General features: G+C 34.4%; 1 protein-coding gene across 5 annotated transcripts in view; it reads left to right on the top strand.

Annotated features, from left to right (window-relative positions):
* Positions 1 to 17,104, top strand: part of ARHGAP29 (Rho GTPase activating protein 29) — a 73,064-nt gene that overhangs the window by 36,138 nt on the left and 19,822 nt on the right. For all 5 annotated transcript variants that reach the window (XM_027598426.2, XM_027598421.2, XM_027598413.2 and 2 more), the window contains 9 exons: positions 3,561 to 3,657; positions 4,030 to 4,102; positions 6,470 to 6,518; positions 7,010 to 7,147; positions 8,458 to 8,522; positions 8,945 to 9,055; positions 9,162 to 9,242; positions 9,456 to 9,644; positions 10,376 to 10,513. In XM_027598426.2, coding sequence (XP_027454227.1) covers positions 3,561 to 3,657; positions 4,030 to 4,102; positions 6,470 to 6,518; positions 7,010 to 7,147; positions 8,458 to 8,522; positions 8,945 to 9,055; positions 9,162 to 9,242; positions 9,456 to 9,644; positions 10,376 to 10,513 — 941 coding nt within the window. The remainder of the gene's footprint in view (positions 1 to 3,560; positions 3,658 to 4,029; positions 4,103 to 6,469; positions 6,519 to 7,009; positions 7,148 to 8,457; positions 8,523 to 8,944; positions 9,056 to 9,161; positions 9,243 to 9,455; positions 9,645 to 10,375; positions 10,514 to 17,104) is intronic.

Below are 17,104 nucleotides of genomic sequence, written 5' to 3'. Positions count from 1 at the left end.
TTCTTTGTAACAGGCTCTGTTCTTTGTTCATTCCATTTTCATCACAGTTCTCAAAATACATATTGTTGTCCCCACTTTATAAGTGAGGAGACTGAGGCACAGAGCAGTTGTGTTAAGTCCCTAGTAGGAGACAGAGTTTAAGATTTAACCTAGGCAGGGTGCCTGGGCAGCTCAGTCGGTTAAGCGTCTGCCTTCAGCTCAGGTCATGATCCTGAGTTCCTGGGATCGAGTCCGCTCAGGCTCCCTGCTCAGCGGGAGGCCTGCTTCTCCCTCTGCCTCCGTTCCCCTCCTAATGCTCTCTCTCACTCGTGCTCTCATTCTCTCTCTCCCAAATAAATAAATAAATAAAATCTTTAAAAAAAAAAAAAAAAAGAATTTAACCTAGGCACACTGGCTTCAGAACCCATCCTATTAACCAGGCTGAGCAAACTATTTCTGGTGGGCTAAATCTGGCCTGCTGCCTATTTTTGTAAATAAAGTTTTATTGGAGCATAGCCACTCTTATTCATTAATCGATCACCATATCTCATTCATTTATGTATGGCTTCTTTAGGAATGGTTGCAACATACCATATGTCCTGAAAAGTCTAAAATACTTGCTATCTAGCCCTTTACACAAAGTTTTTCAACCTCTGATAACCATTAGACTAGATGAAAAGCCAAATCCTGGTGAATTTTGTCATGACCCATTTATAGAGGTTTGGCAGTAAAAAAAAAAAAAAAAAAAAAAAAACTGGGTGGTAGCTTTAAGAGGAAATATGGCAAAATGAAAGTTTTCTCACAGAGAAAAGATTTGAGTATGTTAGTAGCATAAGAAAAAATAATGTCAATTGAGTGGAAGATAATAAAGCTATGGAGGGAGGTGGCATAGGATTTGGAGAATGCAGGAAAGAGTAGAAAGATTTATTACTGGAAAGGAGCCAAAGACTTTTCTTTGAAACACTGAGCAGAAGCAAAAAAGAGAAAAGATATTAGGAATATAGGACTGTTTTGAATTGGAGGCAAGGGCAATAATAGTAATTGTCATTTGATGGCTGTAACCTCATTCAAGTAAGGATGAAGATAAAGAAGGAAGATGGTTCAAATAATTGTCTTTTTGCGATTCACAATTACTACTTTTTAAATCTCCCAGTCTTGTTTAGGGCTACGAAAGAAACAGGTAAGAAAGAGAAAGAATAATTACAGAATTTGCCGTAGTGTTATAAGGTATCTTTTTTCTTTAAAGTCTAACTAACCTGGTTAAGGTTAGGAAATATAAGTAGGCTATACATTTTTGCTGGTTATAAGTTATTGTAAATAGACATTATAAATTACTATTTAAAGTTTACATTCCAGTGAGATTTTTAAAGCAGCTTTCTTGAGGTATAATTGATATTCAATGAAGTACATATATTTAAAGGATACAGTTTGATCAATTTTGACATAAAAAACCTAGTGAAACTGTCCCAATCCAGATAATGGATGCCCTTTGGTACACCTTCCTTTCGGCGCCTTCCTGCAGCCCCCTTTCAACAATTTTGATATGTGGTGTTTTCATTTTCATTGTGTTCAAAACACTTGCTAATTTCCCTTTCTCTTCTTTGACCCATGGGTTATTAAGAAGTGCGTTATTTTAGTTCCCTGGTATCTGGGGATTTTCCAAAGATCTTTCCGTTATTTCTAATTTAATTCCATCTAATCACAGAACATCCTTTGCCTGGTTTGAATCGTTTTAAACCCATTTTGACTTCTTTTATAATATGGTCTATCTTGGCAAATATCCAGTGTGTACTTGAAAAGACATGCATTCTGCTGTTACTGGATGGAGTGTTCTACAAATGTCCATCTGGTAGAGAAGGCTGATAGTATTGTTGAAGTCTTCCATATTCTTACTGATTTTCCATATACATGTTCTGTCCACTATTGACAGAAGGCTATTGAAATCTCTGGCTATAACTGTAAATTTGTCTATTTCTCATTGTGATTTTGCTTCATGCATTTTGAAGTTGTTTATTAGGTGCATAAATGTATAGAATTGTTATGTCCTCTTGATAAATTGACTCCATTATTACAAAATGACTTTTATCCATAGTAGTTTCTTTAACTGGGAAGTCTACTCTGTGTGATGTTAGGCACTAAGCTGGGGCCATTGTAGAGCTTACCATGTTCGTTTCTTGTCTGTTAAGATTCTTGTCTTTTGTTGCCTCTAGCCAATGTCTTGAAAATTTTTATTTCATGTATTTTGTATGAGTTTCTTTTGATTGTTTCAGGCAGAAGGGTAAACCTGTTTTTCCATCTTGGCTGGAGCAGAAGTCCAAAAATAGCTTTAAAATTATTTATGGTGGTTCCTAAAGTTTTTCTTTTTGCTTGTATCAGCGATATTTAGAAGAATCTGATGAAAGATGTGGCCCTTAGCCCCTCACATCTGCAAAGGCTTATCCATGTAAAAGCTTGATTGTAATTTCATGAAGTTTAGAGGCTTGAGGCTTCCTTCATCCTGGCTTAGGAATTCTTGCTTTCCTGCAAGCATTTTCCACCCTAGTTGTACACTAGAATCACCTGAGAGAGCTTTACCTGTGCTCCACCAGACTTGTGAAATCTGAATTTCTGGTGGTAGGACCCAGATTTTTGTTTTTAAAACTCTCTAGGTAATTCTGCTGTGCAGCTAAACTTGAAAACAGCTTGTTTTAAAGCAAAGGATGGCTTCCTCTTCACTTGCTCTGTCTACCTTCCCTTTATTGGCAAGGATCCTAGGGAGGATGGGAGGAGCCAATTGCTCCTTAAATTCACCCTGAGTAGAAGCAGTTACTTTTAAAAAAATTCCCAATTCCACCTTCAGATTTTGTCTTGGTAAATTGTATCTGGGCTTTTAACAAAAATGCATAGAGAAGAAGTTAAAATAAAACTTTTTCAGGTATATTTCACAATTTGCTTTAGCAAAATGCAGAATGTTAGAATATCCCTATGGCAAACAAGAGACAGCAATATATATCAATTAACATGGACCTCAGAGCCTAAGAGCCTATAGGAAATAAGGCTATAAATAAATAGGAATTAAATTTTCTAAACCATTGGGTGTTTATGTGATACGCTTCGTATATAAGATTTGTGCTATGTCACATGTATATATGGCTTCAATTATTGGTAATTCCTAGTGAAAAATATACTTCATTTGACTAAAGTGGGCCACAGTGCATTTAGCTATTTTTACAAATGCCATAAAGCAGTAAGCAAGAGAAAATAGCACAGAGTGCTCTTAATGAGAGGTCTGATATAACGTGGACTCTGTGACTCTGAGACGGATTTCACATTGTGTCACTTTTTAGATGTGTCAAATTATGTAATGCATGGAGTGGTAAGTTTGGAATGCCAGCCACTTGTATGCACGCTGATTCTTTTGTATGATTTCTTTAAAGAAGAACTTGAACATCATATTCATTTTGTGTATTAGACTTTTCAGTTTCCTAATCTTTTAATGCTTCTAGAAGTAATGGTGAACTTTTAAGAGATTAAATGACTTTGTATAAATGTAGTTGAAAATATTTTCTTCCTCATTTGTTGTAACCAATCTTTCCCTGTAGCTGTGAACTTCACAGAAGTTAATGAAGAAAACAAAAACGATCTCTTCAGAGAAGTGTTTTCTTCCATTGAGACCTTGGCCTTTACCTTTGGGAATATGTAAGTAGAGGACTGTCATTTAAAGAAATTTCGGCCTGGGAGTCTCAGAATATGTCATATAATCCAGTAGATACATGGAAAGTAAAGTGTTAACCAATACAAAATATTATCACAACACTGGAAAAAAATACATTCATTATTTCATTATTGTTTTGTTACTGTATTCGGCAGTGTCTGTGTAGCTGTTCAGAAGCAGCATCCATTTGCAAGTGACTGTGGTTTATGTGAATAGATTCCTAGGAGTTTATTTCTAAGGTTCTTAAAAAAAGTTTATTCTATATTACATGTTGAATGTGAAGCCTGTGACAGAGCAATGTAATGACTTGTCTTTTTATTTCTATTTCTTTTTTTTTTTTTAACTTCCCTGGATAGCCTGACAAACTTCCTTATGGGAGATGTAGGCAATGATTCATTATTGCGACTGCCTGTTTCTCGGGAAAGTAAGGTAGGCCAAGTTTGTGTGAGGGCAGAGACTTCAATATTTTTAACTTAATATTTCAATAATTTCCTGATCTTAATCTCAGCATTAGTCTTTGATAGTTTTCGAGTTGAGCAAGAAAAACAGATCACTTCATTTTAAATTGAATTTATAGTCAGTTTCTGGAGCAAAAATTTAATTATACTTTCTAAGTGGTTCTATCATTTTAAAAGAATATATCTGATAGTTTTATGGTGTCCTATGTAATGAATCTATGTCATATGGTCCAAAATTTTAGTAAGTAATTCTTAACCATTTTTCTCTCCTGACATTGTCACAGTTCTTAAAGACTGGTGGAAACAGAAAAATAACACAAGAAGTAGAGAGGGTGTTAATCTTTTCACACATCCTATAGTTTATTACCATGAATCACTTATAAATAGGCTGTAGGTCTTCACTCTCCCTAAGAGCAGTATGTTAGAGGATTGCAGTTCCAATTCCCAGTTTTTTTTTTTTTTAAGATTTTATTTAATTATTTGAGAGAGAGAGCAAGAGAAAGCGCATGAGCTGGGGAGGAGCAGAGGGAGAAACAGAAGCAGACTCTCCCCGCTGAGTAGGGAGCCTGATGAGGGCCTGGATCCCAGGACCCCAGGATCATGACCTGAGCCAAAGGCGGTCACTTAACCGACTGAGCCACCCAGGTGCCCCCTGATTCCCAATTTAAAGAAAAATTGCCCTGAAATAATAGAACATGAAGAATGTTTGTAGAATATTGCTTTAAAGACTTATAGTAGTAATATTTTTATTTGACTAAAATTTTTTCACTAAATGCAAGCTATTTTTAAAAACTGCAGTAGGGACATACGTTAATAATTTCTTTTTAAGGATGTTCAAATCCAGAAGGAGGTCAACAAATATTTGGAAATGTGCCAAGTATTTGTGTTATATCAAAGTAATATAAAATTGTAGGTCTTTCTTAAAGTGATACAAAACATGAATGACTAATTGAAGCATTTGTTATATGTACTATAATAATGAAAAAACAATTGACTATTTTTGAAGTCATCCGTTGATGAATCAAGGATAGTGTATAGACCATATCAGTAATGAAGAATTTTAGGATCCTTAAATATTTTGCTATTACTTATAATTTTTCTTCAATTTTATCTTTTCAAACATACTACTAATTTAGAAGATATAATAATATTATATCTGTGACAAGGCTCTGAAGAATTAAAATTTTAGGTGTGAATCATATTTCCTGTTCCTGTTGGCTCTATTGTGTGCACAATATTACACTAATTCTTAATAGGAAAATACTTTTTCCTTTTTTTCTTTTGCACCTTATTTTCCTTCTTGCAGTTTTTAATTAACCCTAGAGATTGAACTTTAAAAGTCCATGATGATATAATGCTACTAATAAAACTACTTTGGTGAAGAGTTTTGAAAAATACTTTAATAATTGCCATTTGTTTAATAGTGTTTATTATGTAACATGCCCTATGCTAAGCCTACATCATCTTAAGCCTTAAAGTAGCCTTATGAAAGTAGTGTTCTTATCCCCATTTTACAGAAGGGCACACCAAAGTTAAGCCTAAATATATAGCCCAGTCTCATACAGCTACTAAGTGATAGAGCTGGACTTCAAACCCAGGTCTCTTTGATCCCTTTTGCATTGAATCCCTGCATAGTCTGTATTGCCCAACCAAGTAGATCACATTTGTTTAAGATCTCACAGTTTTGGTAGATATGTTCTCCTGCACTGTCCAGTAAGGTAGCCACTTGCCACATGTAGCTCTTTAAACTTAAATTAATTAAAATAAATAAAATAGAAAATATACATTACATTACATTTACATTAGCCACTTTTCATATGCTCAGATAGCCACATGTAACTAGGATCTACCTTACTGGACAGTGCAGATACAGAACATTTCCATCATCATAGAAAGTTCTGCGCTAAGTTGTCCACTAGACTTTCAGAGAAATGCTTTTGTCATATAAAATGGTAAAAGATGGCTGGAAGAAACAGGTCTTTGTCTTCAGTTTAAGTGATAATCTATTTAGATTGTTTCTATAACTTCCTGACTAATATTTTTGAAATCTGCAGAATTATTTAAAGTTTTGAATGGATTTATTAATGTTAACTAATGCTGTTAGTAAACAATGAGGTTGTTTATTCTTGGATCTTGAGAACTGCAGTTGTAAAAGGTATGTAATTCTTGTAAGATGTAGTAGCATTTAAACAGATTTCTTAGGCCCTTTGAGTTCTAAATACTTGAAATTCTTTAACAGGAATTATGTCACAATAACAAATTAGAGTGAAAAATGTCTGAAGCAAACATCTGTTATCTTCTGCTCTAACCTTAAATTTGTTTTCTTCCATGTTGTAAGTCTTTTGAAAATGTTTCTGTGGAATCAGTGGACTCATCCAATGAAAAAGGTAATGCTTTTGAGGTACTTACAATCTTAGTCAAATTTTTTGCAGTTCCCTCCTTCCTTCCTTTCTTTCTTTTCTTTCTTCTTCTTTTTTTTTAATCACTCCCCAACCCCCTACAGTTACTTTCAATACCTGTTTTGAATTACTTAATCTCTTCTTGCTCAGTAACCTAAGTATTCATTTTTAACACAAAATGATGTGTAAAATTTTGCATAAAAACTTAAGAAAAAAAGCCTGCTAGAATAGATAGATATTATAGAGACTGATCAAGAATTATATAGGGTTTATAACTTGATGAATAATAGAAATATGTATAAGATAAAAAATATAATTTGAAACCATTTTAAGTTTAAACTGTGACCTTTAATATTCTAAATTTGTCACTTGTATTTTTTTTAAACAGTTTTCTTTGAAGAACATCTTAGGATTTGAATGCTTCTTTGTTTAGAGTTATGTGCTGATATTTAATATATACTTGATATTTTTATTTTCAGGAAATTTTTCTCCTATAGAACTAGACAGTGTGCTATTGAAGAACACTGATTCTGTAGAATTGGCTTTGTCTTATGCTAAAACATGGTCAAAATATACCAAGAACATAGTTTCATGGGTTGAAAAGAAGCTTAACTTGGGTGAGTTGCCCTTTGGGGCATCTAATTAACTTTGGAGTGTAAGAACTAAATTGTTTGCAATTCATTTTCTACAGACGATGACTAATATGATTCCAAATTAGTAGCTGCTTCATTGTAGTGAATAAAATCATTGTCCATTTTCTCTTCTTGAAATAGGAAAGACTCTTCTTACAATAAATGTACTTATTGAACATTACTGTGGGCCAACCACTTGATCTGGGGACACAAAGACAAATAGTATACTGTCTTTGCCTTTAAGGAAGTCATACTCCATTGGGCAAAAAGAAATGCAATCAGATAATATGGTTAAAAGAAATAAAAGCTACAATAGGTGTATGAGCACCAGCCATGGTAACATCTTAATAGCTAGTATTTTCCCAGTGTTTTACAGTTGACAAAATACTTTTATATCCTGCACCTCATTTAATCCTTACCAAAACCCTGGGAAGAAAGCAAGAAAAGAATTATTCCCATTTTACAGCTCAGGCAAACAAGACTTGCCTAAGGTCAGATAGCAGATTTGCATAGGATTATATAGCACTAACTGGAAGAATATAGGCTTTACCAAAATCCTGTGCTCTTTCTACAAAATTATTTGCTTTAAATAGGGACTGCCCATCAGAATCACCTTAATAACCTTAAAAGGGCAATACACAGGCCTAGGTCCCATCTCCAAGAGAAGTTAGGCCAAGCATGTATATTTTGAAAGTTTCCTAGTTTTTTTTTAATAATTTTTTATTGTTATGTTAATCACCATACATTACATCATTAGTTTTTGATGTGTTCCATGATTCATAGTTTGTGCATAACACCCAGTGCTCCATGCAGAATGTGCCCTCTTTAGTACCCATCACCAGGCTAACCCATCCCCCCACCCCCCTCCCCTCTAGAACCCTCAGTTTGTTTTTCAGAGTCCATCGTCTCTAATGGTTCGTCTCCCCCTCCGTCCTAGTTGGTTTTGATGAGCACTCTGGATAAGAATCACAGTATGGGGGGGGGGGGTGGGGGGGTGGGAGGTGGCGGGGGATGGGTTAGCCTGGTGATGGGTATTAAAGGGGGCACATTCTGCGTGGAGCACTGGGTGTTATGCACAAACAATGAATCATGGAACACTACATCAAAAACTAATGATGTAATGTATGGTGATTAACATAACAATAAAAAATTATTAAAAAAAAAGAATCACAGTATCATTTGATGCAGACTAGTATGTGTGCTCACTCTTTAATTTGGGAATCACAAATAATTTTAGAGTATGGAGGGGAAAAAGAAGTTAATTTACCTTCTGATGTTTTCTTTGACCTTTTCAGAATTGGAGTCCACTAGAAACATTGTCAAGTTGGCAGAGGCAACTAGAAGTAACATTGGAATGCAGGTAAGTGTTCAGTGACCTCCTAGGGTATTGGACAAAGAGGTTACCTAGATGAGCTCATGATAGTGCCTTGGGAAGTCAGAAACTTGTATACTAAATATAGGAAAGAAGTGAAATGCTAAACTTTTGGCTGGGCAAAATAAAGACCTTTTAAACTTAATGTGGAGACCCATTATGGAAAAAAAACTAGGAAATTCACAATTTTATACAAATGTTGGTTGTTTTGTTAGCCACTAGTCTTGCCTACCTAGTTTTATAATTAATATTCTTCAGTACCTCCTCATATAGTCATCTTTGTGACTAGTCATTTGTCTGCAGAAAATGTCTAAACTTAAAATTTCTCCCTCTGAAGAAGAGTAGTTGGGGGGTCTAGAACTCTAGTGCTATTTCCATTGGAAAATTTACTTTTCAATTTTAAATTCTAGGAGTTTATGCCACTGCAGTCTCTATTTGCCAGTGCTCTTCTTAATGATATAAAGAACAGTCACCTTTTACAACAAACAATTGCAGCACTCCAAGCCAACAAATTTGTGCAGGTAAAAATTTATGTGTATAATACACATTTTTTGTTGTTAACAACAGCATACCTTTAGAAAACAGCTTTTTTTTTTTTTCTTTCTTGTTTTGAAATACCCTTGACAGCCTCTACTTGGGAGGAAAAATGAAATGGAAAAACAAAGGAAAGAAATAAAAGAACTTTGGAAACAGGAACAAAATAAAATGGTGAGTATTATAATGGAGTTTCATCTGCCTACTTGTGAACATCTGAAATCATCTGCGGTATGTAATAAGCATCCACCCTGGAAGATGCATACCTTACTCTGTAGTTTTTCTAAAATGCTTGTTTTAACTATCTTGTTGAATATGCTAATGAAACTTATACATTAGGGTTTGTTTCTTATTCTGTATTTAATAGTCTTTTTTTTTCCTGTATAGCTGGAAACAGAGACTGCTCTTAAAAAGGCAAAATTGTTATGCATGCAACGTCAAGATGAGTATGAAAAGGCAAAATCTTCCATGTTCCGTGCAGAAGAGGAGCATATGTGCTCAAGTGGTGGATTAGTAAAAAATCTCAACAAGCAGCTAGAAAGAAAGCGAAGGCTGGAAGAGGAAGCTCTTCAAAAAGTAATCATCTTTGTTGTTATTTGCAAGTTGAATTAGCAATAATCTGCTAAGGCTTCAGTTCTCAAATGTTAGCATGCATCAGGGTTGCCTGGAAGGCTTGTTAAAACAGGCTACTGGGCCCCACATCCAGAGTGTCCGATTCAGTAGCTCTAGGGTTGGCCCCAAACGACTTGCACTTCTAACAGATTCCCAGGTGATGCTGCTGCTGGTGGTGATGGGGATCCACACTTTGAGAACCAGTATACAAGAGATTTTTGCTTATCTTTTAAATCTTTGGTTTTCTTTCTGAAAAAGTATCTTAGAGAAGGCAGTAGTTTAATATTTTTTACTTCATTGTTCAGGAAGTTCACCTTTTAGGCAACTGGGTGTATATGTGCGCTAATTCTAGTACCTGATAGCAAAGCTAGGCTGGAGCTTTATATTGCTTATGAAATATAATTTGATGAATTCTGCAAGATTATATAGAAAATGGTAAATATAAATAGAAAAGGCTGTTAAATAGAAGTAGTCATTTATCTTGTAGACAGTATACCATACATTAAAGTCAAGTGCCTGAGTCACTGACCAGAACAAATTGTTACCTTTAGAAATATTCTATTTAAAACAGACTATTTCATAGTTTTTATGTAAAAAGTCTTTTTAATTTTTCCATTGAGTTTTATTATAAGTATTTGTTTTAAAATATAAATTCTAGTGATCAGTGTTATTTTTTTTCTGTGATATTCTTAAAGGTAGAAGAAGCAAATGAGTTCTACAAAGTTTGTGTGACAAATGTTGAAGAGAGACGAAATGATCTAGAAAATACCAAAAGAGAAATTTTAACACAACTCCAGAAACTTGTTTTTCAGTGTGATCTTACCCTTAAAGCTGTAAGTATTTTGTTCAGTATTTTGAAGGCCCGGGGCAAGAAAGGGTCTAAATATCTGCGGAAGGGAAGAGGGATTCTTGATGAGTCATGATTCTTAAGGGATTTAATTTCTGAGATTATTGCAACATTTGGATTTGGAAACTGACTTTCAGCTTTTAATAGTGGTAAATGCTTTGAGTTACATTTTTTATCTGGTCCCCCAACTGGTGGATTGATGATTTGTCCAATTAAAACTGAAGTCTGAGAGTTTGAAATTGCCTCTAAGCCACTGTCTTTCTTGGCTTGGTTGACAAAATGGATTTGACTCTTGAAACTTCTTTCAGCACTATGAGATTGGTTCTTCAAAATCTGAGTAAACTAAATATTAAAATTAAACTCAGTGGCTTATTTAAAAAAAAAAAACCAACACGGGCGCCTGGGTGGCTCAGTTGGTTAAGCGACTGCCTTCAGCTCAAGTCATGATCCTGGAGTCCCAGGTTCGAGTCCCACATCGGGCTCCCCGCTCAGTGGGGAGTCTGCTTCTCCCTCTGACTCTCTCCCCTCTCCCCTGCTCTCTCTCTCACTCTCTCTCTCAAATAAATAAAATCTTAAAAAACAAAACAAAACAAAAACGCATCCTTCCCTCAAGGGTTTTCATTTGCCTCTTTAAAATGACTTTTATAAAAAGTTTATATATCAAATACCTTTTTTTGATGTACATTTCACAAGTTTTAACACATGTGTAAATTTGTGTAACCACAATCAGGATTCAGAAGAATTCCATCACTCCAAAAAATTTTGTTCATGCTGTCCCTTTGTAGTCAAATTCTCTACCCACCCTTAAACCCCTGGCAAATATTGATATGTTCTCCATCTTTATAGCTTGATCTTTTCCAGAGTGTCATATAAATGGAATCCTATAGTATGTGACTTGGGGACTGGCTTCTTTTACTCAGCATAATGTCTTTGAGATTCATCAATGTTATGCCTGTATCAATAGTTCATTTCTTTTTATTGCTGAATAATATTCCATTATATGAATGTACCACAGTGTTTATCCATTCATCAGTTGGACATCTGTGTTGTTTCCAGTTTTTGGTGATTGTGAATATAGAGTTGCTATGAATATTTGTATACAAGTTTTTGTGTGAACATGAGTTTTCGTATTTCTAGGGTAAGCACCTAGGAGTGAGATTACTGGATGTTATGGTAAATGTCTGTTTAACTTTGTAAGAAATTGCCAAATTGTTTTCCAGAATGGCCATAACATTTTCATTCTAACCAGTAATATATGAGAGTTCCGATTGTTCTGCATCCTTGACAATACTTGTTGGTTGTTGTTATATTTTAACTGTTCTAATATGTGTGTAGTGGTAGTTATTTTAATTTGTGCTTCTGGAGTGACTAATGATATTGAGCATCTTTTCAAGGACTTATTTGTAGTCTCTATTTTGTCAATTTTTTAAATTGATTTGTGGTTTTTTTTTTTTTTTATTATTGAGCTTGCATATTTTGTCTTCCAGTCTGAAACTTCTCTTTATTCTTTTAGCAGCTTGTTTCAGGGGGAAAAAGGTTATAATTTTGATGGAATCTAACTTACCAATTTCTTCTTTTATGTGTCATGCTTTTCATATTATAGCTAAGAGAGTTTCAGTGTCACAAAGACTTCTCTCCTATGTTTTCTACTAAAAAGTTTATAGTTTGACATTGATATATGATCTATTTTGACTTAATTTTTATGTAAGGTGTGAAATATAGGTTGAGGTTTAATTTTTGCATATAAATGTTGTGTTAAAATTATGCCTGTGGGATTTTAATTTATGGAGGTGACTGAATGCTGACATGGAGAGGTCAATGTTACTGAAAGGGTGAATTGCTTACTTATATTTTCTGAGAGAAGGGGACGATGCTGTGCCACGTAGGGCCACAGAAGTACCAGGTTTGGTGAAGCAGAGGCAGGAGTGAGGGGAAAGCTGAGTATAGAGCCTTTATTGGGGTTTCCAAGGGAAAGACAAGGTGGGGCAGGATAAGCAGTATAGGATTGGCTAGCTTGATGGTCTCTAGTTGCTTGGTACCCGGCCCTGGGATGATTCAGAGCAGGAGACAATAATAACTTGGTGTGTGAGAATTAGATAATGAGGTTGTTTGGGTTGCATATGAAAGACATGCCCCCCACTACTCCCCACACCTGTGCTAAGAATTGGTTAGCCCTGGGAGGAGCAGACTCTCCCCAGCCGGCAAACTTTTTAAGATGTCAAAACATTATAAAATACGGAAAATAAAAAACATTATTAATACAGATGTCCACTTGTTCCAGTACCATTTGTTGAAAACTTTGTGCCATCTCCATTGATTTGTCTTTGCATCTTTGTCAAAAATAAATTGACCATATTTTTATAAAAGGTCAATTTCTAGATTCTCTATTCTGTTCCATGGTTATATGTACCTGTCATTTGGCCCAAACTCTACTACTGTGTTGATTACTGTTGTTTTATAGCAAGTCTTAAAATCAGGTAGGGATACCTGGGTGGCTCAGTCGTTAAGCATCTGCCTTCGGCTCAGGTCATGATCCCAGGGTCCTGGGATCGGGCTCCCTGCTCCACGGGAAGCCTGCTTCTCCCTCTCCCACTCCCCCTGCTTGTGTTCCCTCTCTCCCTGTGTCTCTCTCTGTCAAATAAATAAATTCTTTAAAAAAAAATAAAATAAAATCAGGTAGTGTGAATTTTCAACTTTTTTTTTCAGAATTGTTTTGAGTATTTAAGATTGTTTGCCCATAAAAACATTGGAATCAGCTTGCAGTATCTACAAACAAATCCTGCTAACATTCTAATTGGAATTGTGTTAAATCTTAGATCAGATGGGAAGAATTGACTGTAATATGTAGCATCTTAACTATATAGAGTTGTTCAATTGATGAAGACAGTATGTCTCTCCATTTATTTAGATACATGATATTTTTTTAATCAGCACTTTGTAGTTTTCAACATAGAAGTCTTTCACATGTTTTGTTAGATTTAAACCTATGTGTGTATGTATGTATTTGAGCAGGTATTGTGAATGTGACATACAAATAAATCAAAAGATAAATATATACCACATATAATTTATGTGTATGTATCTGCACACACATTTCTTCAATTTCACATTTCATTTGTTCATTGTTAGTATTTAGAAATACAAATGATTTTTGTATGTTGATCTTGTATCTTGCAAACTTGCTAAAACTAAATAGTTCTGGAACTTTTTTTGTAGACTCATTGGGGTTTTCTACATAGAACATTATGTTAACTACAAATAGGGACAGTTTTATTTCTTCCTTTCCAATCTGTATTCCTCTTACTTCTTTTTCTTTCTGCACTGGCTAGAGCTTCCAGTTCGTTATTGAATAGGATTGGGGGAGAGAAGGTATCCTCGTCTTCTTCTGGACTATTTAAGGGCAAAGCACTTAGTCTTTCACTATTACATACGATGATAACTATAGGGTTTTTGATGATGCCCTTTATCAGGTAAGGAATTTCTCCTTTTCCTAGTTTGCTGTAAGTTTTATGATGAAGGTGTTGAATTTTTTTTTCCACTGCTGAAAATTTTGAGGTTGTTTGTTACTGCAGCATAAGCTAGCAAAACTGTCTGCTTCAGTATATATTGAATAGATATGTACATATATTCTTTATTCCTTTATATGTACCTTTACATACTATATACCATATGTGTACCTAAATATGATAGAGGAACATCTTTGAACAAATAATATATAAGTACAGTTTACGGGACTTAAGATGCAATTTTTGCTAATTAAATTATTATAAACATTTATAATTGTGTCTGCTTTTTTTAAAAAAGATGTTAGATTTTATCAAATGATTTTTTCTGCATCATTTGATTAATGTGGTAATACAGTTTTTCTTTTGTAGTCTATTAATATGATGGATTACATTGATGTTTGAGTGCTGATCTAGTCTTGCATTCCTGGATAAGCTGCTTTTGGTTGTGATGCATTGTTACTTTTATCTATTGCTGGATTCAATTTGCTAATATTTTGTTGAGTATTTTTTTCTTTTTCTTCTCTGTTAATAAAAGACATTGGTATATTATTACTGGGTTTTTTTTTTTTCTTATATTGTCTTTAGTTTAGTATCAGGGTAATTCTGGCCTTGTAAAATGAGTAGGGAGGTGTTCCTTCCTGTCAGTATTCTGGAAGAGATTGTATAGAATTGGTGTTATTTCTTCAGTTGTTTGATGGCATTCCCTGGTGAAAGTATCTGGGCTTGGGGTTTTCAGTTTTGGAAGATTTTTCACTCTGTATTCAATTTCTTTTGAGAATAAATCTATTCAAGTTAATTATTTCTTTTTGGGTGAATTTTGGTAGTTTGTGGCTTTCATGGAATCAGTCCCTTTTGTCCCAGTTGTCTAATTTATGTGCACAGAGTTGTTTATGGTTTTTCTTTACCCTTTCAGTGACTCAGTAGGCTGTAATAATATCCTCTCTTTGATTCCTGATGTTGGTAATTTGTACCTTCTCTCTTTCTCTCTCTGGTTAGTCTGGCTAGATAGAGGTTTATCAATTTTACTGACCTTTTCAAAGAACTAGCTTTTAATTTTCATTGGTTTCTCTATTATTTTTAAAATTTTATTTATTTCAGCTTGCTTTGGGTTTATTTTGCTTTTCTTTTTAGTTTCTTGATGGTGGAAGCTTAGATTGTTCATTGAGACCTCCCTGCTTTTGTAATATAAATATTTAATCATTTAGATTTCTCTCTAAGCACTCTTATCTAAATCACACAAATTTTGAATTTTGTATTTCTATTTTTGTTCAATATAAAATATTTCCTAATTTCCCGTGAGACTTCATCTTTGACCTATGGATAGTATAGAAGCTGATTGTTTAATTTCCAAGTATTTGAGAATTTTCTGGATAAATTCCTGATACTGATTTCTAGTTTAATTCTGTTATGATGAGAGAAATGTTTTATATAATTTCAATTTTCTTAGATTTGTTATGGTTTGTTTTATGATTCAGCATATGGTCTATCATGGTGAATGTTCCATGCATATACTTTTCAAAATGTGTGTTCTGCTCTTGTTGGCTGGGGTATTTGGTAAATGTAAATGTCAATTGGTTATTGTTGGTTTACAGTGCTATTTATTTCTTCTATATCCTTGACTTACTTTTTACTTCTATCAGTTACAGAGAAATGAGGGTTGTTTTTTTAAGTTTTTATTTAAATCCCAGTTAATCAACATACAGTGTAGTATCAGTTTCAGGTGTACCATACAGTGATTGAACACTTCCATACAATACCCAGTGCTCATCACAACAAGCGCGCCCCTTAATTCCACTCACCTATTTAACCCACCCCCTACCCACTTCCCCTCTGGTAACCAGTTTATTCAGAGAAAGGAGTTTTGAAGTCTTCAATATACTGTATACTTTTAGTTCTATCAGTTTTTGCTTTATGAATTTTGAAACTCAGTTGCTTGTGCATTAGTAATTGTTACATATTCTTGGTGAATTAATCCTTTTATTTTTATGAAATGTCTCTTTTTATCCTGGTAATTTTTATTGCTTTTAGTCTTCATTTAATACTGATGTAGCTGTTTCAGTTTTCTTTCAATTATTTTTTTCATGGTATGGTATATCTTTTTCCATTCTTCTACTTTGAGTTTTATCATTATATTTAAAAGTGAAATCAGAGGGGGAGACGAACCATGAGAGACTATGGACTCTGAGAAACAAACTGAGGGTTCTAGAGGGGAGGGGGGTGGGGGGATGGGTTAGCCTGGTGATGGGTATTAAGGAGGGCACGTTCTGCATGGAGCACTGGGTGTTATATGCAAACAATGAATCATGGAACACTACGTCAAAAACTAATGATGTAATGTATGGTGATTAACATAACAAAAAAAGAGAGAAAAAAATAAAGTGAATTTCTTACATAGCATATAGTTCAGTCTTGATTTTTTTTAAAAATCGGTTTTGGGGGCACCTGGGTGCCTCAGTTGGTTAGGCGACTGCCTTCAGCTCAGGTCATGATCCTGGAGTCCTGGGATTGAGTCCCACATCGGGCTCCTGGCTCAGCGGGGAGTCTGTTTCTCCCTCTGACCCTCTCCCCTCTCATGCTTTCTCTCACTCACTCTCTCTAAAAAAAAAAAAAAAATCTGTTTTGATAATCTATATCTTTTAAGTGAAATATTTAGTTTATATTTAATGCAAATGTATGTTCACATTTAGGCCTACTTTTCTCTTTTTCTGTTTGTACCTTATGTTTTCTTCATTTGTTTCCCTTTTGCTGCCTTATATTGGATAAATTGATAATTTTTTAGAATTACATATAATTTATATTACAGATTTGATCTATTTTTATTTATGTATTAGAGTTACATTTTAATTTATCTAAAACGCTTATTCACATTTTATTATCTACATTTTAATTTACTGAGCTTTTGACTATATCTCTTTTTATGGTTTTTTTTTTCTTTTTAATGGTTGCACTAGGGCTATATTTATAAAAACTTTTCACTGGCCTATTTAGAACTAACATTTTACCCCTTCAAGTGGAATGTAGGAACCACATAGTCCCACCATATAAGTCCCTTTTACTTGTTTTGGGTTGTA

The sequence above is a fragment of the Zalophus californianus genome, chromosome 4 (genome assembly GCF_009762305.2).
Source record: "Zalophus californianus isolate mZalCal1 chromosome 4, mZalCal1.pri.v2, whole genome shotgun sequence".
In the NCBI taxonomy this organism is placed as follows: domain Eukaryota; kingdom Metazoa; phylum Chordata; class Mammalia; order Carnivora; family Otariidae; genus Zalophus; species Zalophus californianus.
This window is presented reverse-complemented; position numbering and strand designations above follow the sequence as displayed.